This window comes from Marmota marmota, unplaced genomic scaffold (assembly GCF_001458135.2).
Source record: "Marmota marmota marmota unplaced genomic scaffold, marMar, whole genome shotgun sequence".
Lineage (NCBI taxonomy): Eukaryota > Metazoa > Chordata > Mammalia > Rodentia > Sciuridae > Marmota > Marmota marmota.
In genome coordinates this window covers 55,981,116-56,008,145 of record NW_025999900.1, presented here as the reverse complement: position 1 = coordinate 56,008,145, position 27,030 = coordinate 55,981,116, and the positions used below count along the sequence as shown (strand labels likewise).

The following is a 27,030-nucleotide window of genomic DNA, read 5'->3' as shown; positions in this document are numbered from 1 at the left end:
TCTAGTATGTGGAGAGTTTTTGTCATTAAAACATGTAAGAGACTGTCAAAAGTTTTTTTTCCCCCTCATTGAGATGTTCATGCACTTTTTTGGTGCTTTATTCTTTATAATATTTTACCTTTGTAGATTTTCACATGTTAAACCAACCTTGCATTCCTGGGATAAATCACATTTGGCCATGTTATGCAATCCTTTATAGCTGTGGGTTTTATGTGCAATTCTGTGTTGAGGACTTTTACATCTCTGTTCATAATGGATGTAGGTTGTTTTCTTGTGACATTTTTGGGTTTGTATTATTGGCATACTGCTGTCATAGGATGAGTTGTGAAATGTTCCTTCCTATTCTACCTCTTGGAAGAGTTTGTGAAGGATTGGTGTTAATTCTTATTTAGACATTTAATAGAATTCACCAGTGACACCATTTGAGCCTGGGTTTTCTTTGTAGAAGTTTCTTGTTGACTGATTCAGTCTCATTACTGTACTGGTTTAGTTGGTTTGAATGGCCTCTATGACATAGTGTCTTCTATGGCATTTGTTCATTGAGTCCTGAGCTGGTCAATCATGGCAAACAACCCTGTTCAGAAAAGTGGACACTTTTAGCTAGTTCCCAGTTTCAGAGTCAATGACTTTAGGAGTAGTCTCTATTCTGTTTTTTAGTAATATTTTGAGTAGCAGCTCATTCGAGTTATAAAGCAAAGCTGATACATATCATGGTCAAAGGAAGCAGTACTTCCAATAAGTGCAGTTGATGGACAAAATCATCCTGGTGAACAAATCCTGTTTTTTTTCCTCCTGCCAAGAAACTGTCAACCACTGCCAGATTTTAAGCAGGAAGGATGACTTAATTAAATTTATAAGTAAGAAGGCTCTTTCTGGCACAAAGCAGAGAAAAGTAAGAAGGAATTAAAGACTATAAGGAAGGGGGATGTGAGCTGGCCTTGGCCCTTTCTCCATGCTCTTCTGCATTTCAGGGGTCCTGACTTCTGCAGATTGTTCCCCAGGTGTCCAGGTCAGTAGTAGGCTTGTGCATGGGCGTGGCCGACAGGAGGCACTGGCAGGAAACAGGAGGGCCGGGGAGAGAGAAACCCGAGGATTCCTCTTCCTCTGCTTCAGGCAGCACCTTTGGCAGCAATCCAGTCTCTTTGGTTCAGCTCTAGATGAAACCTCCCCCTGTGATTTGTCACCCAAGGCTCCCAAAGCTCCGTCTTCTCCTTCTGTCCTTCATGACAGTGGTGTCTTCCTGCTGTTGCAGGATTCTAGGATATAAAGCCATCTTGTGTTTCCCTTGTCTCTTTTAACCCCTGTGCGGACAGTTCTAGGTGTTGCATCCCCTGTATTGGAAGGGCTAGAATGCTTCCGCTGTCCTCACTGGATCCTAATGGATATCAGTAAGAGAGCAAAAACCTAGATTCCATGCAGAAAGCGTTGAACCAGGCCAGACCAGGTAGGTCAGAATCAAGAGGCATTTGAAAGAGAGACAGGCTATGCTTGTTGGAGTTGGTGTGGGAAGGTGGTTGAGAGAGGAAATATGATTGTGGGGTTTTTAGCTTAGCATACTGGGCAGGTAATGATGTTGTTAAACCAGATGAGGATCATGGGAGGAAACACTTATTTTCCTTGGAGGGTGGAAGGACGAAACTGGATTGCAGTTGAATATGGTGAAACCTGTGTCCACCAGGGGGTGCTGTCCACGTGACCATTGGAAGTCTGGTGTTGCTGGTCAGACTACAATTTCTAGGTTCCTAGAAACTGTAGCTCATGCAGAGGACCTTGGAGAGTGAGGCGGGCAAGGGCTGAGCCTTGGGCCTGCCAGACCCCAGCGAGTAACAGGGCCTGCTGTCTGTAGGCAGAGTGCCTGTTCAGGCTCTGGGCTGGGGAAGGGAGGAGGCATGCAGGTGACACATGGCTTTCCCCTGGGGTTCACAGCACCTGAAACATGAGCATTTGTACGTTGAGGCAGGTGTATGTTCATAGTGAGGGTGATATTAAAACGTGGTAAAGGCAGTAAGTAGGTGGTGGCCTGGGTGTCAGGACAAGTCAAGATGAGGTTTAAACGTACTATGGAGAAAATCCACATTTTTTCCCTTATTGCTTGAAGCTCGGGTTCCTAGTAAGTGTCCCTGCTTACTGTAACAAGTTGAGGCATGGCTACATATTTCTCCAGATTTCTGGACAATCCGTCCCAATTTCGTCATGCTGGCCACATGTCCTGCTGTGTCCTGCCCACACTCTGTGCCAGGCTGCCTGCCCACCACCTGCCTGTCCTCACCCCACCAGGTGCACCCTGCCCCTGGTCGTCTGCTCCCTTCTCCTTGGAGTCTCCCCTTTCCCTGTGCTGAATCCACCTAGTGACACCTGTTTTGCATGAGGGCCCCACTGGTCCTCCGTCTTCTCTAGTCTCTCCTTCCTCTGAGTCCACCTCTGTGTGTAGTTAGTCATCTAGTTTGGCACTCAGTTTTTGTTTAATTACTTCACATCTGCCACTTACCTCTCCCAGACTAGATTGTATAATTAATTCATTAGATCAGCGACCGTGTGGGCGCCTGCTGTGGGGTGGGCACTGAGGCTGTCATGTCGGGGCTGCTGGCTTTGTTTCCCTGCATTAACACCAGGGACAGTGTCTGCCATAGGGGGGTGCTTGCACAGGGACTGTTCTTTAAACATTTTGCCCTCCCGAAGATAAGTTCTACTCGAGTAATACAAGTAAAAAGCGAAAGTGAAGAGTTTCCGGAGTATTCTGAAATCCAGTTTTAGTTGAAAGCGGGTTTGGGGTCAGTCCTGGTAGAAAGCACAGCTCCTGTTGCCAGCTTCTCTCCACGTACGCTCACTCCCAGGGCCGGTCAGTTCACAGACTGCCTCTGGAGAGCCTGCCTCCCGGCTGGCTGGCTGAGAGCAGCGGCTCTCTGTCCTCCTCAGTGCAGTTTTTCTGCCCTGCCTCGTGTTGCTAGCTGTCCGCACCCTTTTTTTTTTTTTTTTTTTAGGATTCGGGTCCTTGTTTTTAGGATCTCCTGGGGTCCAGACACACGAGCTGGCTGTGGTATGGAAGATCACCCAGACCGGCTCCTGGGTCTTATTTTAGATCCAGGGCGCCTGACTCCTCCTGCAGTGCTTGTTCTGTCACCACCCATCTCTTGGCTTCCACGGTTTCCAAACCGTGTCTGGTGTTCATTTTCTTCCCCCAAATGTTCGTGACGCTTTGGGAATGAAAAAAGCATCCATATTTGGAAAGCTCTGAGTGCTCTCGGGGGTGGGAGCAGAGCACAGACTGTTCTGTGGAGAAGGAGGGCGTCTGAGTGTGGCTCCCTCAGTGGGCTGGGAAGGGCGCCCGAGAGCAGGGAGCTGCGGAGCAGCCTTGGCGGGGCCACCGTGAGCAGTGTCCTGACCCTTGAACCAGGCAGAAGCCGGCAAGGGTGGGCACACCACCTCTCAAGACAGAGGACTCAAGTTCATGGAGTGACTCCTGGGTGCCAGGTTCTGGGGTAGTAGTAATAAATTTCTAATGATAATCATGGCATTTAAACATTCCTGGGGAAGGGGGAGTGAAGGGAGAGGAGATACAGTGGGGGATGATATTGGCCAAATTATTTTGTAAACAAAACACAACACCATCTAAGCACTTGCGGGTCTCTCTTAATCTCAACCCTAGAGAGGCATGGGTGTGGCTCATCCCCTACTCCATCCAGCTCTCTCCTGTCAAGGGCTGGTGTGTCACTTTGCAGTTGTGAATACTGCCAAGTCGGGATTGAAAGAGACCAATTTGATCCTGGTGTGCTGCTAGGTGCCTCAGTTTGCAAGTAGTGGCTCTCAGTGCCTGTGTGGACCTTGCAGGAGGGTTTGGAAAAAAACACTTCTTCCCTGAACAGTGTAGACAGCCCTCAGGCTTCTTTTTCTTTCTTTATTTCTTTTTCTTTTTTAACGTTAGGGCACTTTGGAGCTCTGGGCACCTGCAAACCCTGAGTTCTACAGAAGGCCTCCAGGTGTGTGGATTTAGGGCCACCTTAGTACTCAGTGCAGCCGCCCAAGGTCGTCCGGCCTCGTCCGGGCTGCCACTAGGGGTCGCGGGAGCAGCGTCCTCGCTGAGGCGCGCGCCCTCGCCACGCACGCGCAGAGTCCACCAGCGGCGTCCCGGGCCGCGCCCCCGCCCGGCGTCTAACGCCTGTACGGCAGGGCGGGGCCGGGCAGTGGTCTCCTCAGGACCCCTTGACGCTGGCAGTCACTAAGTTTGGTTCATTCTGTGATTCAGCTGGAGTTCAGGGAGAGGGAAGGTGAACTCGCCCGCCTCCTTCATTAGCGTCGAATTAGTGAGTCTCTCTGGGGACGCCCGGCCCTTTGCAGGTGGCATCGCCGGGAGGCAGGAAAAGCCTGGCTTGCAGAAGCGTTCACACTCAGGCCTTTCTGAGCCCCCACACATGAGCCAGGTTCTGGCTCTGGGACATTTGTAGACTTTCCAGGAGTTGACAGCGTTTAACATAGGAAACATTGAGTGCTAGGATCTGATCGTTTACAGAGAGGAAGACGGGAGAGCACATAGGCTGCTAGTGGAGCTTTCGCAGGAGGTGAGCTGTGCCCTCCTTGCGCATGGTTAGAAGAGCCTTGGTAGGTAGGACCGCAGAAGGCCTAGGAGGATGTTTTGATGGTCATTGTTCACGTCTTAAAGTGACAGAATCTCATCCCAATCTTGATAAATTGGATGTCAATGACATAACCTTCTAGGTGTCATCCTGGAGTTGCAGGGTAGCCACTGACAGTGCTTCTTCACTGGTGGACAATTCCTCCAATCTCTTGGGGGCTGTGTCCCAGCTGCTGGAGGGGACCTTCCCTGGTAGAAATCTCCTTGGATCAGGAATTTGGGTGGCCTCTGCCAATACCGGCAGTGGGACCATGGATGAATCATGAACCCTCTGGAAGCTTAAATTTCCCCATCTACAGGAGAGATGACATGGGTTCTGGGTTGATTTTTTTTTTATTTTTTTGAGAAGCTGCTTTTCTATTATTTGAGGCTTTGAAATCCCTTTGGGTGGGGTGAAAAAGTAGTTCTATAAAAATAAAAAAAGTCCATGTGTGGAGGGAATGGAGTGGGGGAAGGTGGCCACAGGAGTCCTTGCTGAGTGCTGGATTTTCTCATGTATGAAACCCAGCACTGTGGGAGCAGGGGCCGGGAGCTGCGCTGTTGGGGCCCTGGGGCTGCGCTGTGGGGCCATGGGGTGAGATCTGCTGTGAGTCTTCTAGCTCTTTGCCTCTGACTCTGATCTCCTGGGCTCCTTCCCATTCTAGATCCAGTGGTTCTGGGAATGGTGGGAGGCTCCTCTCAGGTTGCTCTCAGGGCTTCCTGTTATATTTAGACTGTGTAAGAAGAGCAAGAGTCCTTTCCCAGCCACTGACCCATGTTCATATTTAATGTTATTTGTTTTGATAGGCTTCTCATTGGTTCTCTTTTTGGAAGTGGCAGAGACTCATAGGGTCTAGAGAAAATTTGGGGAATGGAAGTTTTAGGTGAAGGTCTGCTGAGGCCCCTGCTCTTACCTCTTTGGTGACACCTTGTCTGCTGCAGTCATTGCATGCTTTACGTTGTTTTGAGAATATCTTGTTTTTCATTTTTGCTAGAGGTGGCACTTCTCAAGGGTGAAAACTGTGTCCTGTTCTGTATAGTCCAGGACACTGAGGGTTGGTGTTCAGTGAGAGCTTGGGGGTGAAGAGGGATAGGCACTCCCGTTGGCTGGCTCCCCTTACCTGGGCTGTAGTGGGAGTGCAGGGGCTAAACGTGGCCCACAGGGATCCTTAGTGTGAAGACTCCTCTCTTCTTAGGAAGGAGACTAGTGCCAAGATCAGAGTGCTGTGGCATCATGTACTAGGGGGGCCAGCATGGTAGCTGTGCTGAGCTCCAAGTGGAAAGAACATGGGTGATTTTTAGCTTCTCCCTGATGCTTTCCTGCATTTTTCAGATATACCTCAAAAAAAAAAAAATAGGGAGGAGGATTGTCATTGCCCCAGGAAAGGCACATATTGCTAGGAGTAGTTACTATTTATTGAGTATGTTCTGTATTCCAGGCACAGGCTAAGCCTCACAGCAGTCAGTCAAAGCAAGTGCTGTCATGTACTTTTGCTCACCGAGGACAAGTGTCAAGTCACAGAGCAGGTACATGGAGAAGCAGGGGTTCCAGTTCAGTTGTCTAGGTTAGAAGCCTGTGCAGTTTCGATTCTTGGTATTTCACCTAGCAGTTTGTCAGTTAGGTAGAAGATGGGATTTTTCAAAGAATAAAAATAATTTAACATGGGCTGGGGCTGTAGCTCAGTGATAGAATGCCAGCCTCGCATGTGTAAGGCACTGGGTTTGATCCTCAGTACCACATAAAATAAGTAAATAGATATTGAAAAAATAATAACAAAAAAATATAGGGTTACCACACGATCCACCAATTCCATTCATAAAAATATAGCCAAAAGAATTGAAAATGTATGCCTACACAAGAACCAATACCTGGGCTTGGGTAGGGTGTTGCTACTCAGGAGGCTGAGGCAGAAGGATTGTAAGTTTGAGGCCAGCCTGGGAAACTTAGTGAAACCCTCTTTCAAAATAGAATAAAAAGGGCTGAGATGTAGCTCGGTGGAAGCAGGCACTAGCCTTGCCAGAGGGAAGATGGTGGGGAGGCCTCTGGGTTTAATTCCTAGTGCTCAAAACAAAACAAAACCAATACATGAACACTGATAGCAGTATTCTGTAGAGATCCAGGAAGTGGAAGTGGCCTGAATGTTTACCAGCTGATGACTGGATAGAGAATATGTGGTGTTTCACAGAATGAAATATTATTTGGCAATAAAAAGGAATGATGTTTGGAGCTAGATAATGGTGGTTGTACGCTACAGTAAATGTGCTAAATGCCACTACATTGTTAACAGTAGAATGATTGATTTTGTGTTTTGTGAATTTCATTTCATTTTATAAATATATTTTTTAGTTGTAGGTAGACACAGTTCCTTTATTTTATGTACTTATTTTTTAAAAATATTTATTTTTTAGTTGTAGTTTGACACAATATTTATTATTTTTTTATTTTTATGTGGTTCTGAGGATTGAACCCAGGGCCTCAGACATGCTAGCGAGTACTCTACTGCTGAACCCCAGCCCCAGCCCCTTATGTACGTATTTTTAACGTGGTGCTGAGAATAGGACCCAGTGCCTCACATGTGCCAGGCAAGTGTTCTACCATTGAGCTACAGCCCCAGTCCCGAGTTTCATTTTTAAAAAAGGAATGATATTTGGATATTTGGTATATAGCTATAAACATGATGAGTCCCAGAAGCCAGACACAAAAGATCATATTCTGTGTGATTTCATTCATATGAAATATCCAGAATAGGCAAATCCATAGAGACGGAAAGTCAGTAGATTAGTGGTTGTCAGGGTCTGAAAGGAATATGGAGTAGGAAGTACCTGCTTATGGGGAAGGGTTTTTCTTGGAGCTAGGTAAATGTTCTGGAATTAGCTAGTGGTGATGGTTCCACAACTGGACACACACACCAAAACCACTGGATTGGTATACAATTGGTACCATATACCAATCCAGTGGTTTTGGTGTATGAATAATATCTGGTTTATATTTTTGGTATATGAATAATATCTCAATACTATTTAAGTATAAATAAAAATAACATAGCCAAAAATAACATAACGAATGAATAAAATTCTCCCTCTTGGAGACTTTCCAGCCTACTATTACCTCAAGATAATAATAATGCGATGAATGGTGCTCAGCATTTGTGCTTCTGAGCTCTTCCTGTTGCCAGGCGCTATTCTAAGCACTCAGCACCTTTGCATATGAAGTCAGCTGTGGATTGGAGCCGAAGTCTGGCCTCTTGGCTGCTGAGCTGTCCTGCTTTACATATAGAGACAAATGCACCAGAGATTCAAGAGTGTGGCAGAGAGCCTAGGAGCAGGACTCAGTGCTGGACCTGCTGGGCTGCATCCCAGCTCTGCCATTTTGATGTGATCTTGGGTGAGTTACTTCACAGAGCTACGCTCTCCTCATCTCCAGTCTGGAGAGTGAATCCTCCATCCTAGGGCTCTCTGGAGAGTCAGGTAAATTATATCAGACTCAGAACAGAGTCTGGATTCAGTGACTCCTCAATACACATTACTATTATTACTATTATGTGGGGTTACTAAAGGAAGACTTAAAGAATAGATTCAAATTGCAAACTTTTATTTAGTGAGCATTTCAGGTTGACTTAGCATCTTACTTGCTGGCAGAATCATAGAGCTGGAAGGGACATTTGTTGAAAACTGATCTGCTCTAGTGGGTAAATGTGTAAAGCAGGGCCTGGCATCCTCTTCCTGTGTGAGGAGTGTGTATGTGGGGGTGTGTATGCATGTGTGTGTGGTATGTGCATGTGTATATGTGTGCGTGTGTGTATGTGAATGCTTATGCGTGTGCGTGTATACGTACCTCCTAAGAACGATGTGCTGAGTCCAGAAGGAAAACAATTCATGAAAGCAACAGAGGGACCAACCATGGCTCCCAGCCCAGAGACCACTAAAAATCTCCAAAACTGGATTGACACAGACCTCACAGGATGTCTGGGCAGCCATTCCTGCTCTCTCCACCCTGCACTGGGGCTTCTCCTCCCACTGAACTGAGAACACCTGACACCTGTGGGAACCCGACCATCCTAGAGGCAAGAACACAGAACCGCAGGCTGGGCTGCCCTTGCCAGGGCTTGGCTTTGTGCATCCTAAATCTGTTTTCCTAAGTTTCTTTTCAGACTTGGAAATTGAGATCCCTGGAAATTGTCTTCCTGCCTTTGAAGCCCATGCCCCAGGGCGGGGTATCAAAGACATGATATTAAAGTTTTTCTGGTACTTCTGGTTATAAACTTCCCTGTGGGTCATGTGACAACAAAGCATCAGGCCTGTCCTGGGCCTGACTTCCAGAGGTGTGGTCAAGGTAAACTGGCAACAGTGGCTGGTGTTGGAAAACACAGTTCATGTGCTTACATTTTATAGGCTTTTATTGCATTGCATAACTTTATAAGAAATTAATTTCCTATTCATTTCAGTGTGATTTTAAAAAATCAAAATATTTGTTTTGGCTGTTAGTCTTTCAGAGTTATATAGCTCAAGGTGGCATCTCAGTAGTTCAGCCCTTCATGGCAGACAATGAAAAGGAGGCCCAGCGTCTAGGACTTGCCTGGGGTGCTGCAGCTCTTGATAGGAGGGGAGCAGCACCCTAAGACTCCAGACTTTGATCTATATGCTTTTGCAACTTAGGACTCATTGTGATGGCATTGTTTTTTATCAGACACTGAGTGCTGCTGTCAGCAGCTCAGTGAGAAAGGACTTTGGGAGCAGGGCTTTGCACTCAGTTAGACCAGGGGTCAAAACTGGCTTTATCAACTGTTAGCCTGGCGCCCTGAGTTCAGTCTTATGTAGAAGATTCTGTTAACACCTTCCTTGCAGGATGGCTGTGGAGATTAGGAATGCATGTTCAGTCCCAGGCATGGTGCCAGGGGCTGAGGAGGGATTTGCTAAATGAACCTTTATTATTATTGAAACTGTTCAGTTTTAATGTCCAGAGAGGGCGCCTACCTGAGTGTGATCTCAAATTTAACTAACTCCTATCTCTGGATATTCTGGCAATGAGATGTGTAATTTTCTACTTTCTCACAGACCTCCAGGGAACCTGTAGGCCATGGGGAAATAAAATGGCGCTCCCTGGCAGAGGATTTGAAACCGTAGTGTTAAATGAAACGCAGAGGGAGAGTATAGTTTGTCACATGATGTTCTGCAAGTCACACCTAGATGGAACAGCTCAGAGGCTGGGCAGGTTTGAGCTGTTAAAAGCGTAGAAGTCCTCAGCAGCGACCCAACCATCCTGCACCCACTCCACTTGCTGCCCACTGGTCTTCTGGCCTCTGTAGGCCACTTTTGCTTTCAAATCATCCTGCAAGGTCTCAACGGTCAGTGTGGCCTCTCAGGACATGACCAGGGCAAATCATTGGCCCCAACCCAGGGGGTCCCTTATAATTTCAACTTCTGACTCCTGCACTGACCTTGGGCAATTGCTGAACTTCTGAGAGGAGGATGGTACCTACTGAATGGACCAAACAGACCAGTGGAAAATGAAGAGCTTTGAAAACTGTTAAATGTAACCAAATGATATTACTGTCATTAATTTATTTAAAATATGTTATCATTCCTAGAAAGGATCTCTTAGAAATGAGTGGATATGTGGAAATTCTTTCCTGTGTCAGAGAGAGAAATAATTTTTGTGGATATTCTGTTCTTCAAACCACAACAACATGGTTACCTGCTTCGATCACCTGCTTTAAAGCTGGCCTTGATTGTCAAGATCACTCGCTGTGGTGAGAGTCTCCTCCAGATGTCCGTGTGCTGGAAGCTTGCTCTCCGGCAGCTATATTGAGAGAGCATGAAACATTTAAGAGGTGTGGCCAGTGGAAAGTGATTAGGTCATTGGGGACATTGCTCTTGAAAGGGATTAATGTAGTTCTTGAGGGACCCTAGTTAGTTTCTGTGAGAGTGGGTGGTTATAAAGAGAATGAGTCTGCCCCTGAATTTCTTTTGCTTCCTGTGCCACCATGTGCTTTCTCCCTCTTATACATGTGCCCGTCATGATGCCATCTACCATGCTGTGATGTAGCCAGAAATTTCTCATCAGAGCTGAGCATATGCTGGTGCCATACTGTTAAACCTTCAGATAAAAAAAACCCCAAAAGCTCTTTAAAAAACCCACTTCTTTTATTTACAAAGTACCCAGCCTCAGGTATTTCATTACAACAACAAAAAACAGACTGACAAACACTTAATTTCTCCCTTTTTTGTACACAATTTTAATTTTGGAGATGCAGACCTATTGAGGCATTGCTGTTACATCAGCTTTTTTTTTTAATCAAGTCTTCTTTTTAGTTTATTTTCGGTCATATATTTCTCTAGGAAAAAGAAAGTAACTAAAAACATTATTGAGATAGCTTTCCAAACTGACAAGGCATTATTTGAGATTTTAATGGGAGCCAATCTAGGCCATGACCTCAGGACTCTGCTTCTCAGACAGTGCTGATATGATCCCAGACACTTGAAAATTTATAGAGCAGTCCAAAGGGCCTGTAAGCAGCTTTGACAGAGGACTAAATATTCTGGAACTCAGCTGCACAGGCATGAAGTCATTGCAATAAATCAAGACACTGCCATTGCTCTGATGTGTGCCCAGTGGCAAGTGGAATGAACACCATAACATTGGGGAGAGGAAAAGCAACAATAGCTAATTAATTTAATATCATAAAAGGCCTCCTGCCCAAGAGTGGACTCTTTCCTGAGAATGCATTTGCCAGCCCAGACCTCGAGTGTCCACAAGTGTTCTGCCTAAGAACGTGAACCCGTAGAAAACACTGGTCTCTCCTACCAATGGAGGGTTAGTTGTGTAGGTGGTTTGAATATTCTTACTAACCACACATGACCCTGGACTGCAGCCCTAGATGACAGGTTTTCAAATATTTCAGAACCTAGTAAAATACAGCTAATAGTCAAATTACATTTAGTGTATTTGGCCTTTATTTTATTTTATTTTTTATCTTGGTCATCTTCATAAGCATTGGTGTCAGAGTCCAGCTTGCAAAGAAGCACAGTGCCAGAGAGTAGAGCCATTTCTTTTCTGACCTTTTAACATTCTCTGGGGAATTACTTTTCCTTATTCTGAATCCCTGATATCAACTTGCACATTATTTAGTTACTTCTCATGTAAGTGGACGGCAAATTGTGGAACAATTCATTAACATTTATATTCATTCTCTCTGTCTCTTTCTCCTGGTGGTTTTAATTTTGTACTAAGTACTTGAAGTGCGTTTAGGAAACTCTAATCAAGTATATATTCTTTTAAGTAGTTCTGCAGTTGTTATGCTAAATGGTGCACTTGTTCAGTTTATCTCATATTCTCCAAAGAAAATGTCAAGAAGTTAGAATAGAGTTCACACTGAAGAGAAGTACTTTTTTTTTTTTTTTTTTTTTTGCAATGGCATAAACAATTTTGGCTCTAAGCAGGAACAGAATGAATATCGAGGATGCAAGACTCGATGAACATTAACAGTTATTATCACTGCATTCCTTTTGTTTTAAAAGTCCAGTTGAGACACAGAAGATAAAAGTAGACCCAAAACAAATTTCTAAAGATGAAAACTACAATGGCTGAAATTTAAAAAATGCAATTGCATATGACTGTGGCAGAATAGACATTGCAGAAGAAAAAGTTAGTGAATTGAAGACATGGCAATAGAAATTATCCAAAATGAAACCGAGAAAAAATATTTCTTAAAAAGTGGGAAAAGTACAAATGAGCTGTATGACAACTTCAGGTGTCTTAAAGTGTACTAGAATCACCTAAGAGGGGAAGAGGATGACATTAAACATTTTGTCATAAACCACACAAGTGAGAAATCAGTGAGAGTAAGGGATGGTAAATAGCAAACTGTCAACCCTCAGTTCCATACTCAATGAAAGCATCTCTTTAAAATGAAGACCAGAGATAAGACAACATATTCAGGCATAGTAACTGAAAAAACTCAGCAGTAGCAGAACTAAACTACAAGAAATGTTGAAGGAATTACTTTCAACAGAAGGAAGAAGATGCTGGAAGAAAACAAGAACAGAAAGGAACAAAGAGCACAAGAAATTATCACTGTAATTGGTAAATATGTGAGAGTTTTTCCTTATGATTTAAATGTCTTTAAAAGATAATTGACTACTTAAACTAAAACAATAACTATATAGGGTGGGGCTTATAAAGTGTGTAAAAGTGAAATATATATGATAAATGAATAAAGGCTAGAAGGGGAGAAATGGATGTTTGCAATTGTAGAGGTGATGGACTATATATGAACTAGTCTAATGTCGTTTGAAGTAGACTGGCAGTTTAAACTCTAAATCAACCATTGACGCAACACAGTTTTAACAAAAGTACTTAGCTAGTCAAATAGAAGAAAGAAAAAGGGAAAAAACAGAACACATGGGATAAATTAAAAACAATTAGCAAAGTAGTAGATTTAATCTTAACTGTATAGAAAACTACATTAAATATAAGAAATTAAAACACTCTAATTAAAAGGGCTGAGATGTGACTCAGTGGTAGAGTGTGTGTCCGGCACGTGCAAAGCCCTGGGTTCAAGCACTGCAAAAAAAAAAAAAAATAGAGATCATCACATTGGAAAATAAGCAAGGCTCAACAGTGTGTTGCCCACAAGAAACACTGTAACTAGAAACACATGACCTAGGAAAAGTAAGAATGGAAAAATATATAATGCTAACAGTCTAACAGTGAAGAAATGAAAGCTGGAGTAGCTATGTTAATCTTGGACAAAGCCAGTTTCAGAACAAAGAAGTCTGTTAAGAGGTTCTGTAAAATGATCTAAAAGTTTACACAGTAAGAGTTTTAAAATACATGAAGCATAAACTGAGAATTTAAAGGAGAAACAGACCAAATGCACATTTATGTGCAGAGACTACAATACCCCTGTTTCAATAGGTAGAACAAGTAGGCAAATTATTTGTGAGGATATAGAAGCCTTGGAACAATACAATGTACCAACTTGACCTAATTGAGAAAACCCCACCTTTATTCTCATTCCTGATGTTGCAATTTGTGTCTTCCCTTTTTCTTGATCAATCTGGCGAAAGGTTTATCCATTTTTTAAAAAATTCTCAGTAAAGATTTTCTGGTTTCATCATTCTCTATTGCTTTTCTGTTTTCTATTTCATTTACTTCCACTTTGGTCTTTATGATTTCCTTTTCTTCTGAACACACTGCTATAGAAGGGACCATCCTCAATCCAACAGAGGGCATCTATGAAGAGCTTAACAGTCATTACAGTTAGTACTGAACTTAATGGTAAAGGCTGAAGGCTTTCTCCTTAAGACCAGGATTAACGTAAGCATCTCTGCTCTCTCCACTTCCACTCAGCCTTGCACTAGGGATTCTTGACAGTGCAGTAAGGCAACGAATAGGAATAAAGGCATCTAGACTGTGGAGGAGGAAGTAAACTATTTGCAAACAACATGATAGTTGATGTGGATCTTCTGATGGAATCTACAAAAATGGTAGTGGAGCTAAAAGGGGAATTGTAGCAAGGTTACAAAATACAAGATCACTATTCAAGAATTATTTCTATATACTAGCAATGAACAACAAGTGAATCAAAATAATACCATTTACAATAGCATAATAGATATGAAATACTTAAGGGCAAACTGGAAAAGGTTTGCAAGGCCTATATGCTGAACTCTAAAAACCATTGCTGAGAGATGTGAAAGATCCATACATAAGAGACATACTGTGCTCAAGAGTTGAAAAACTCAGCATACCAGTTCTCTCCAAATTAATCTCTAAATTCAGTGTAATCTCGGGAAACATTTTATGGTAAAAGTTGACAAACTGATTTTATATGGGAATGGAAATATTTGCAGAAATATTTGCGAACCACGTGTTTGAGCACTTGTATTCAGAATATAAAAAACGCTCAAAACTCCATAAGAAAATAAGCAACCCTATAAAATGGATAAAATATTTTAATGGGCACTTCACCAAAGATGTGTTGATAGCAAATAAGCACAATGAAAAGGTGGTCAGTATTGTTAGTTGTCTTGGAAATGCAGCTCAAAACCACAACAAAGTGTCACTTATAGTCACTGGGACTGCTGTAGTTAAGGAGTCAGACAATAACAAGTACTGCTGAGCAGGTGAATGCCCTGGAGTCCACATACATTGCTGGTGGGAATGAAGATGGCGCTGCTTCTGTGGAAACAGCTTGGCAATTTCTTTAAAAAATTAAAAAGAAATTTGATCCAACATTTGCATTCCTGGGTCTCCACTCAAGAGAATTAAAAAATCTGCACAACCCACAAAAAACCTGTCCATTAATGTTCATAGCTTTATTGTTCAAATAGCCAAAGAGTGGAAACAGCCCAACTGGCAAATGGGTAGATAAAAGGTAGCCTCTCTACATGGCAGTAAGATGAATGGGGTCCTGATATTTGTTATAACATGGATGAATCCTGAAGATATTAGGCAGGTGAAGAAAACCAAAAAGACCACATATATGATTCTATTTATATAAAATGTCCAAAAAAGGTAAATCTACAGAGATAGAAAGCAGATTAGTGGTTGCCTGAGGGTGGGAATAGAGACTGACTTCATTTGTGCCAAAGCATTTGGGTATGATGGAAAGTTCTAAAATTGAATTACAGTGATAGTTGCATAACTCTGTGAATTTATTAAAAATTTTTTGAATTGCACACTTTATATCATATATATTATATTTCATTAGAGCTACTAAAAATGCTATACAGTGATTTGGGCTGCATAGTATTGGAAAAATAACAGACAAGTAGATCAATGCAGCAGAATAGAGAGCTCAGAAACAGATCTGCTCAGCTATAGTCAACTGATCAACGGGACCAAAGGCAAGTCAATGAGTAAAGGGTAGTTTTCAACAAATAATACTGGAACAACTGGACATCCAGATACAAAAAATAAAATTCTAGATACTGACCTTTGACAAGCATTAAGTTGAAATGGATCATAGATCTAAATGTGAAGTACAAAACTTTAAAACTTCTAGGAGATAACAGAAAATCTAGGTGACCTTGTGTTTTAGTCATCTTTGCGTCACTATGACCAAAAGACCTGATAAGAACAATTGAGAGGAGGAACATTTTAATTTGGCTCATAGTTTCAGAGGTTCAGTCCCTGGTCAGCTGACTCCATAGCTCTGGGCTGGGGTGAGGCAGAACATCATGGCGGAAGGGCATGGTGGAGGAAAGCAGCTCAGGACATGACAGCCAGGAAGCAGAGAGAGAGCTTGGGTTCATCAGGGACAAAATATAACCCCAAGGAATGTCCCCGTGACTTCTCTTATTCAGCCACACCCTACCTGCCTATAGTTACCATCCATTAATCCAAATCAGTGGATTAATTTACCATTTAGGTTAAAGCTCTAAATCTCATCATTTCGCTCCTAAACATTCTTGCATTGTCTCACACATGAGCTTTTGGGGGCCATCACATAGTGCAACCATGACACCTTGTGTCTGGAATGAGATCTTTATAAACCAAAAGCACAATCCATGAAAGGAAAAGTTAGTGATTTAGAATTTATTAAAGTTAAAATGTTCTGTGAAAGATGTGGTTAAAGGAGTGAAAAGAGAAGTCACAGGCTTGGAGAACATATTTGCAAAGTAGATGTGATAAAGGACTTGCATTGAGAGATACAAAGAACTCTGAAAACTCAACACTAAAAAAACCCACAAACAAACCCCAAACCCAATGCAGTTAAAAAAAGGAGCAAAAGATCTGATCTGATTATATTATTTGAACAATAATATAAAAATATAGTATTTATTATAAATAATAAAATGTATTTATTTAGTGATTTCATATAAAACCAAACATTCTCTTACCGTATGATCCAGCAGTTGCACTTTTTGGCATTTACCAAATTGAGTTGTAAACATGTCCACACAAAAAACTCACAATGTGAAGGTTTATAGCAGTTTTATTCATAACTGCCAGGACTTGTAAGTAATCAAGATACTCTCTAAGTGGTAAGTAGAACATTATTTAGCAACAAAAATAAATGAGCCATCAAGCTAACACAAGACTTAGAGGGACTGTAGGTTCTCAGTGCTAAGTTCCAGCACCAGGCTGAGAAGTGTATGCGCTGTGTGACTTCAACTGTGTGGTATTCTGGGAATTTTGCTGTTTGCTGAGAGCAACTTGGGTAACACCATTATCCAAAATGGTGCATGTTAGGCCATCGGTTCTTTCCTGACCTTTAGTGTCTGGTCCACTCCTCAGAGTGGTGTCCATCGTGAAAATCAGCAACTGATGCAATGAGTGTTGGTTGGAGGCCAAAGACCTGGGTTTGGCCCTGTTGTGCCTTCGATGGTCAGTTCCCCCCTTTACTGTGGCAGTTCTCGTGTCTTCATCTCAGACTCCGAGGGCTCCTAGTTGTTCGTGTTCAGGAGGTCAGGTGGGCATTTTAGGGGAGTGTTTTGGTAGTGTTGTGCTCCAAACCAGTGGGCCAGTCTGCTTCCTATTCCTCTAGCAAAATGTCTGAGATGATCAACTTATAAAGAGAAAAGTTTTATTTTGGCTCAGAGCTTTGGAGCTTAGATAATAATCAAATGGCCCTGTTTCTTCTGGATTTGTGGGAAGCCAGCACATGGTGGCAGGAGCGCATGACAGAACGAGCCGCTCACCAATGGCCAGGAAGCAAGAGAGGGCAGGAAGGGGCTGGGTCCCACAGTCCCCTTCCAGGGCAGGCCCCCAGTGACATGAGTACCTCCCCTCTGGATCCCCCTTTAAAGGTGCCATGTGTCCCATAGCAACACTCTGGGGGTCACCCTTTGACACGTGTGTCTTTGGGGTACACTTAAGATCCAAGCTATAGCAATCAGCTTTATTTATATAAAAAAAATGTAGGGGCTTGTGCTGTCTGGGTGAGCTCTCTCTATTAGAGTTTTCCAGAGAGACAGAACCAGCAGTGGGTGAGGTTCTGTCTCACTGGGGTAACTTGCAGTCAACAAGCTGGAGCCCCAGGACTGGTGATGGTGTAGTTTCAGTTGAGTCCGAGAGCTGGAGGACCCAGGTTCATTTCAGAAGATGGCAGGCTCAAGGCCCAAGAACAGACAGCATTTCCATGCAAATCCAAAGGCCGGAGGAGACCAGATCCCAGCTGTGTGTACTCACAAGTGTGGGGGTGTTCCCACTCCCTCAGCGTTTTTGTTCTATTCAGGCCTTTAACTAATTGAGTGAGACCCACCCATGTTATCGAGGGCAGTGTGCACACTCAGTCCTCCAAGTCAAGTGTTAAGCTAACCCAGAAACACCCTCAGACACACCCAGAATAATGTTTGCCCTAAAGTCTGGGCACCCTGTAGCCCAGTCAAGTTGACACATAAAGTTAACCACCATGCTTTCAGGTCTGGATGAGGTCCTGGTGAGGTGCTGGGTCAGGTTCTCAACCTCAAAGTGAATAGGTTTTTCTATATTTCAGAGCCTCTTCTCTGCTGGACGCTATGGGTGTTCCTTTTGGTGTTCCATTTTGATGTTTTATTTTGTCCTTAAGGAAGACAGAGGGAGGAGAATCTGCTTCTCTGATAGGCTGTGAGATCCTAGGACCATATTATGGCTCTGAAACACAACATTTTAAAAATCAAGCCCCATGAAGAACCGTCACCAGATTTTTTGTTTGCTTTTCAGGACTCTGTTTAGAGAAGCTGCCTATTTCGTCTTCCACCAGTAATCTCCACATGGACCGGGAGCAGGATGTCATCACCTGTTATGAGAAAGCTGGGGACATCGCCCTCTTGTACCTCCAGGAGATAGAAAAGGTATGGGGACCGAGCATTCGCCCAGTGGTGACTTTTATTCTAAATCAGATTGTGCCCTGCGGCCGACCTTGGCGAGCTCCCACCTGCCTTCAGCTTGTGCGCCAGGCCTTCCCCGCCTTTCTGGCTGGCAAGGAGAAGACGCAGTGATTGTGCTGCCTTGTTTGGGAACAGATGGTTCCATGTGGGAGCCACTTCTGGGTTCTCTGAGCAGAAGTGCAGCTGGTTGTCCCTTGGCACCCTGAGGCCAACAAACACCCTGTTTTCTCTCCTAAGCAAAGTGGGTTGAGCTTCGTTCACCCTTGTGTGTCCGGAAGCCGGGATCTGTTCATCTGGGTCTGGAGGCTTTGCCCCGTGGCTATGGTGAAGGTCTGCTGGGGACTGGGACCAGCCTGTGTGGAGCAAGTTCTGTGTCCCTGAAGGTCATCTGGGATGGTCTTCTCCAGCGGCCATGTCTGCCTGAGTGTGGGGAATGCAACCCCAGCTGGCAGAGGCCACCAGAGCAGAGGCCGAGTGAGAAAGAGCCCTGAGCTCGCATCCTGGGCAGGGAGGCTGGAGGCTGGAGGCTGGTGGCTGCTGGCTGGTGGCTGGCTAGGCCAGGGAGGGTAGACGGCCAGTTTGGAAGGACCCTTGCTCTGTGGCTCTGCTCTCTTTTTGGTTCCGTCACCTTGTGTCTCAGCGTTCCCATCTGTTAGAAGAGCATTGATGACAGTTCTGGCACTCTCGTGGCACTCTTGTGGGGTCACGTAGGTCATGTGGAGAAAGACCCTCGGCCAGGCTTGGGAGCATGTTCAGTTCTGGTGAATGTCCCTTAGTTTTAATCACAGTAGCTCTCAGGTCTGCTGCTGGTGGAACTTCCTGGAGTCCTTACCACTGCTGGCCGCAACCTCGAGCCCTCAGGTCCAGAGGCGCCCTGTGGGGCTGCCCACGGTGGTCAGGAGCCTGGTGCGCTCGGCCTCGCCTTCCCTCCTTGATGGGGTGCTCTCTCCTCATGAGAGGTAGAACAGAGAGGGACTTCCTAAGTCTGTGAGCTCTGTCATTTTAGACTTGTGTGGACTGGGAGTCATTTTTGAAATCACTTTGCTGTATGTTGGTGTCTCCTGAGGCTCAGAATTGCCTGTGAGGAGTCGGGGAGTCGTGAGGCCCGCAGAAGGTGAGCGGCTGGGGAGGAGGGTGGGAGCAGCGCGGACCTGGCCTTAGCCAGGATGGGTTGGAGGGCCCTGTCCTGGGAACTCGGGGTCTCTGGCTATCTTGCCAAGATGTTGTTCTGTCAGAGGTTCTCTGGGGAGGGAATTTTGTTGTTTTTGTTATTCAGATTTCCCACTATGACGGGGGAGAAACGCCACGCAGGCTCCTTTGAAGGCACATCCATCTGGCCTGCCAGCCTCGGCGCTGGGCCCAGACCTCTGCTCATCCAGCTGCGTTGCTCACAGAGCCAAGGCCGCTGCGGGGCCCTTATTATTCTACCACTGCTGTCCACACTACCACCTGGAGCGGCCTTTTCCTGAGGGGGAAAGGAGGCGCGTCTGCTCCGATGCGGCAGACCCCCCCGTCACCCCTGGTGCTCATTCCCACCCCCTGCTCACCACTGGGCTCTTCAGCTGGGCCGTCAAGGAGGCTCCTGCACTCAGAGTGTAAAGACGGATTCTTCTGTTGTTTGTTCATTTTGGTTCGGGGGATGTGGTGACCACAGGAGTTAGATTTTGAGGAGGAAATCGAGGCCCGAGGACACATGGGGGAAGCTAGAGCTAGCAGGAGGACGCGGCTCTCCTCCCATGCCATGCTCCCTCGTTTTTCCAGTGTGGACAAACACGATGGTGCCGTCCCCAGGGTCTTCCTTATGGAAAGTGCTCAGTCAGCAGGGACCAGGCGAGCCCTGGCTTTTAGTCACAGGAGGAGGCAGCTTTTTCAAATTCGGTCTAAATTGTAGCACATCTAGGTGACGGTCACCTCTTTTCTGGCTGTGCTGTAGTTTTTGGTGTGAATTTTCCTTTATGAAACCCTCTTGGGCCTCCCCAGATTTCAGCAAGCTGGGTTATTGGCAGTGAGAGAGATCAAACGAACCAAACATCTGCTGTGACTGTCGTAGGTGCCAGGAAATTACGTGATGGTCAATCTGAAGTCTGGGGAAGGTGACCTTCTACCAAGCCCACTGGTGGGCTTGGTAGAAGCTGCAGGGTTGGTGGCTGGGTGGTTGTGCTGTGTGAAGATACCTGATAGACCTTTCCATTATTTTAAACTTAATTGATTTAATTCTGAACTTAATAAGAATCATGCTGAATTGAAAATGGAAACATTAGTGAAACAGAATCTGAAAGAAAGAAAACCCTTGAGCAAGCCAGGGGGGAACAGTAGCTGCTGTGGAGCAGCCCTGTGAGCAGAGATCCCGCTGCTGTCGTCCTGTGCAGCGGCCCCGCCCACCATTCTGTACTGCCGCTCTATTGTTGGCTCTTAACTTCATTCATTAAAGATAATAAGATTTGGGGACTAATGTTTTTATCTATCTGTAAAAGCCAAAAAAATCGTGAGTCAGAGGCTGCACCATTCTGTGAGTTTCCCCACAGTGGGTTTGTTTAGCCATGTTGGAGTTGTTCACTTCGTGAAGGGCAGCGACCCTTCAGAAAGAGGGCTGACCTTGGCTTCCCCTTGAGGCAGCTAACTTAAGTGCTTAAGAAACAGCAGAGCTGCTGTAAGGTGACTTGGTGCTGGAGCCCCAGCCTTGCCACCTCTTAGCTGTGGAACTTTGGACAAGTGACTTAACCTCTCTGTGCCTCAGGATCCTAATCTATAAATAGCAATAATCATCACCAGATGCCATGTGAGGGCAAAGGGGGTGCGCAATGTTCTGTGAGCATGCAGTGAGGTGCTGGCTTTGTTGTCTGTTCCTGGGTCACCTGGCTGTGGAGTCTTTCCTAACATTTGACAAATTTCTCAGATAAAAATCTGGAATATCGCTGACATTCTGTTTTACTGGAAATGTAAAGAATTTTTAGGGGAATGTTCCTGAAGAGCTAGGTTGCCCTATCTGTGCTGAAGCTCCTGGAGCTATATTTTTGCCTAGTGTCCCTCTTTCTGGGTTCGGAGTTTCTATCGCTCTGGCTGACCTTGGCCTGCTCCTTTGTTTCCATGTGGTGGAGCCCATCCTGCCTGACGAGGCCTCAGGGCTGGAGACCAGAGCTTGCTGAGGACCAGAGTGCACGGGGGATGCTGGGAGCTCCCCGTTCCCACTAGGGGGGCAGGGCCCGAGGGGGCGTGCATAAATGAAGCCGTGTGCATCAAATAATTGTTTGTTTATCATGTTAGGGTTACAGAGACATGGACTAATGATCTCTGTGATAGTTTATTGTTGTTTGTTGTTTTGAAGGGGAATAAAATAAGACTCCAATATTGTCCATATAAAATAATTTACTCGAATAAATCAAATCAGTGCAGATGAAATGAGCAATTGCATAGGACGGCCTTGCTCAGATGGTGGCATTATGCCAAGAGTAGATCGTTCCCTGTCCTGCAAGGAGCTCCCGAGGTGCAGTGGTGGGAGTGAAGATGACTCCGGCCTGGAGCTCACGATTCGAGCCCTGCGTTTGGCACATGCAGTCATCCTGTCCCTGTTCTGCAGCACCAGCCAACCAACTAGTCACAGCTTTTTTTGGCAGAAGCAGTGCCAGGTGGGACTTGGCCCTCTGTTGACAGTTCATTTCTTTACATCCTATTTTAGAAAGGAAATCAGTGCTAAATTAACTTTTTTTTTGGCTGTTTTAATGCTAAAGTTCCAAGAAACACCAGGCCCCTGGATCTTGCATCACACGGCCCACATTTCCTGTGTCCGTCAGGAAGCTGTTTGTGGGTAGCGTCGCGGGCCTTGGGTTCATGATGTCCTCCCTGTGGAGGAACTTGCCTGTGGCGTTGGGTCCAGAACCAGATTAGTTCACACCAGGTGTCTTCACAGTTGGTGCTGCCGTTGAGAGGCGGGAGTGAGTCTAGAGTACCCAGGGCTGTACTGTGGCTTTAACACCTGGCCCAGGGAGGAAATGCCACTGCTTGTCCTCCTTTCCATGGCGACCTTTCATTCTCACAGAAGCAGCAGATTGTAGCTCAGGGCTTACCAAGGTGGAGCTGAAGGCAAGCTTCCTAGCAGAAGCCTCCAGAAACCCAGCAGCCAGGCTGCTGCCTCTGCCCTGGTACCGTCTGCCGACTTTGAGCCTGTCATCTTGACTGATTGGACTAGGAGGCCACAGTGCTCCTAAGAATGAGTTAGAAAAGTCTAAAACCAGAAAAGAGCAGTCACTTATTTTCATTTTTTAATTCTTGCTGCCAGTCTTTGCTCTTATAACTGAAGGGCTTTCACATACCATTAGACTCCACATTGTTTTCCTGGTAATATAATATTTCAAGATGTGTTTAACTAGTTGTGGGTCCACCTTGTTTAAAATTCCAGGGTCAGGCCTTCCTCAGTTCACTTCTCCCCTTACTTTGTTATTTCCTAACAAATTCACGGAAGTGGAGCTAGTTTTGCCATCTTCCTTACCACCTGTTGTGTCCAGTTGATTTTGACAAATCATACATCCTGTGACGTTGGCAGCAAAGGAGACGGGCTGTTGCTTTGTAGTCTTGGAAACTTGATGAAAAGTTGTTTGCGAGGTGAAACTAGTACCTTGTGAGTTTAGTTTGCATTTGTCATCATTAATGAAATCCATGTTTCCTTATATATTTGCTGGCTGTTTCTTTTTCTTTTTTCTTTCTTAAAATAATAGCATTATTGAGATCTAATTCACATATTGTATGATTTGTCTTAATATTTAAGTTGTATGCTGTATAATTTTTTTTTCTTCAGATAGGGTCTCATTTTGTTTAACAGACTGACCTCAAATCTTGGGCTCAAGTAATCCTTCTGTGTCAGCCTTCTGAGTGGCTGGGGCTAGAGGTGCACACCACTGTGCCCAGCTCTCTGTGGTTTTTAATATGTCTTCAGGGTTGTGTAACCATCACCAGTAATGAATTCCAGAGCATTTTCATCATCCCCAAAAGAAACATGTGCCATGACAGTCACTCCCCATTTCCACCCTTTCTCCTCAGCCCTAAACAAATACTAAGCTGCTTTCTGCTTCTATCGATTTGTGGATTCTGGACATTTCATACCAATAGAGGAATCATACGTATGTGATCTTTTGTGACTGGCTTCTTTGGCTCAGCTTAATGTTCTCAAGTTTCACCCATGTGGTGGCACATATCAGTACTTCCTTTTATTGCTACCTTGTGTTTATTCATTTGCCACTGAATAGGCATTTGAATTATTTTTACTTTCTGGCTATTATGAATAATGTCATTGCAAATATTCACATGCAAGTTGTTATATAGACACATGTTCTCATTTTTCTTGGGTCTATTCCCAGGAGTGAAATTGCTGGCTCATGTGGTAACTTATCTTTAACCTTGATATAGTCTTTTTTGTCTCTTATACTTTGTGACCAGTTTCTTTCTTTTTGTGGGGAGAGGTACTGGGGATTGAACCCAGGTGTGCTATACTGAGCTATCTCCCCAGCTCGTATTTTATTTTTTATTTTGAGGCAGGGTCTCACTAAGTTACTGAGGCTGCCTCAAACTTGAGATCTTCCTGCCTCAGCCTCCGGAGTTGTTGGGATTACAAGTGTGTACCACCACCACGCCTGGCTGTGTCCGAGTTTTAGAAGCAATGTTTCCTTACAATTTGAATCCACTAGATCATCAATGTGTTAGCCCTTATCATGTTTGTTCTACATATTTTCCTAAACAGTAAATTTTTTAAATTGCTCATAAATTTTGAATGTATAGTTGAATCTGATTATCTTTTTATTACATTTTACGTTGTTTTTAAAGCTTGAATGTTGGGATAACCCCCCTCAAGGATTTGAAAAATTTTCAATCATTTTCTATATTGATTTTTAGTCCTAAATCTGGGCTTTATTTTAGTATATGATATTAGATGTGACTCTGAATTATTTGCTTCCAAATTATAATGCCATCTTCTCTTTCCTTTTCATATTTTGTACAAGTTTAGATATGGCAGTAATTTCTGATCTCCCTGTGTTGTCCTATTAATCTTATTTAATGAGCATTTTTTGAGGGTGGGTTCAACACCTGAAGGATTAGTAATTACAACTTTTAGGTTTTTTAAGTTCTTTTCTCTTTATACTTCATGATGAATTTTGTTGAGTTCAAAAAAAATCCTGTTGGTTGGGTGTGGTGCAGGAGAATCACAAGTTCAAAGCCAGCCTCAGCAACTCAGTGAGACCCTGTCTCCAAATAAAATACAAAATAGGACTGGGAATGTGGCTCAGTGGTTGAGTGCCCTGAGTTCAATCCCTGGTACCAAAACAAAGAAAAAAGAAAACTCCTGCCGGGATTGGGTTGGATTTTCGTTAACTCCATACACTAATTTGAAGCTGTATTTAGTCTTCTCCCACCTTCAACCCTCTGTCATTTTGTCAAGACTTTTCGTTTTGCAGATGTCAGTGGGTCTGCTCGGTTCCTAGAGCTGTCCTGTTTCCCTTGCTGTGTGAGTAGGGTCATTTTCACTGTATTCACACAGACAAGAAAGCCTGTGGTATTTAATTCACTCACACAATCATTCGAGTGCATTCCATGTTCTGGGGGCTGCTGGAGCCTGCGGCCCTGGTGTGATAAGCCAGAGAGCTTGCCCAGGGGAACCTGCCACCCCAGGACGTAGGCCACAGCCTGTGTGGGAGTGGGGACTTCAGTGAAGAACCCCTGGGGCACTCTAAAGCCAGAGAAGAAACTTGGGCCAGTGTGGAAGTCCAGGGACGCTCCTGGAAGAGGTGACAGCTGAGCAGAATCTCAAAGGTGGATAAGGACAGCAATATGGGATTATTGGCTATGCTACTGAAGCCTTCCATAGAAACGGGCCGATTCTTTTCATTTTTCTAAGACTATGAGCTTGGGGCAGAGGAATGATTTTTGTTGCTGCTGTTTTCTTTCTTTCTAATATATTCTTACATCTGTCTCATGCCTTTTTGCCAGAATCTCTAAAGCAGTGTTAAGAGAGAAAGGTGATGGCAGATTTCCTAATCTTGGTTCTATCTGAAGGTGCTTCTGCTGTGACTCCACAAAGGATGATAATGTTTATACACTTGCTAAGTTTCTTTTTGGAATTCAGAACAACCACGTGAGGTACAGGTCTTATCCCCACTGTCCGTCTGTCCATCCATATGAAGACAGCCATGAGATGGGGCAGCTGGACAGCTCTGCAGATGGTGAGGAGCCTCAGAGCAGACCTGGCGCCCCAGCCTGCTGGTCTGAGTCTTTGGCGCTGTTGGCTTCCTCATTCCTGGCCCATGGGCTTTTGCCAAAGGAGAATGTGCCTGTTAAGGACACTTGTCGGCAGCCCTCTCCCAGCAAGTGTTTATCCACAGGACAAGTGTGGCTTCACAGTGCCAAACGGTGCTCCCATCCAGGACCCCGTGTTGTGGGCTCTTTGTGAGGAAGAGATTCAATTCAAGGTGCAGGGGCTTTAGGCTAGATAGACCTGGAGCTAAGCTGTTCCCTCTGTCCCCGCAAGACTCTCCCATTCTGCCCATGCAAAACCTAATGTCATCCTGGCTGCCCTGACCTCTGACATTTTGGACTTTGCTCTATGAGAAAAGAGAAGACTCATGGGGCGGAGGGGAAGGAACTGGGCTGTGGAGTCGGGGGGATCTGGGATTTGGCACCAGCTCCAACACTCAACTGCCCATGTGCTCAGTAGACAAGAGACTCAGTTTCCCCCTGAGCGAGGGTGGATGGGGTGTGCGCTCGGCGGGTTTGAGTGGAGAGCTGTGTGCCTAATACACAGCAGTTACTTTCCTATTGCCTTTTTCCTGCATTTAGGATTAGCCTTGAAAATTCCTTCCTTCATTCATTTACCACCTATATGCAGTGCTCACCCTGCATGAGACACTGTAGCCGACCCGGGGTGTATACATTAGTAAACTAAATAGGCATGGCCCCTGACTGGGGGATTTGTAGCCTGGTGAAGGGAGCGAGACAATGATCTGGTAAAACAAAACAACACAGAACAGGATGCTGGGGGAGGGGCAGGCCGACTTGACATTGGTTGGTTAGGAAAAGCCCTTGAGGAAGAGTGGAGCCAATAGCTGAGAGAGAAGAAAGACCTTGCTAAGAATAGCATGATCCAGGTAGTGTCATAAACGTCATTCAGGCTGCCCCTGGATAGCAGAGGAGCACTAGAGAATCAAGGGAAGACCAGGAGACTCCATGTAGGAGGCTACTGCAGAAACCCAGCGTGAGCACGGGTAGTTTAGCTGCGGTGATGTCAGTAGAAATGGACAGACACAGACACATTTGAGAAAGAACTAGGAGGGACATGGTAATGGATGAGACGCGAAGGAGAGTGGGTGTAAAGCTTGGGGCTCAGTGTCTGCCTTGAGCAGCTGGTTGGATGGCAGTGCCCTTTCTTAAGATGGGAAGGCAATGGAGCCTGAACTCCTAGGAGTCTCATCATGCCCAGAGGTTTCCTGGGGGTAGATATTTGGTGGTTTTTGTCCTAGGAGGGGACTCCAGCAGCTAGGAGGGAGATATCCAATGAGAGGCCTTTGAAGATGAGCCCCATCCCTGAGGTCCAGGTGTGCAGGCCCAGCCTGAGACCAAGT

The 27,030-nt window shown here is 44.9% G+C and overlaps 1 protein-coding gene across 10 annotated transcripts in view; it reads left to right on the top strand.

Annotated features, from left to right (window-relative positions):
* The window catches only part of Ttc7b (tetratricopeptide repeat domain 7B), a 213,979-nt gene that overhangs the window by 17,326 nt on the left and 169,623 nt on the right, over window positions 1-27,030 (top strand). For 9 of the 10 annotated variants that reach the window (XM_048799179.1, XM_048799178.1, XM_048799184.1 and 6 more), the window contains exon 3: window positions 18,261-18,391. In XM_048799179.1, the coding sequence (XP_048655136.1) occupies window positions 18,261-18,391 (131 nt within the window). Of the gene's footprint in view, window positions 1-18,258; window positions 18,392-27,030 lie in introns of those variants that run through there. The other variant, XM_048799186.1, reaches the window with a different exon arrangement.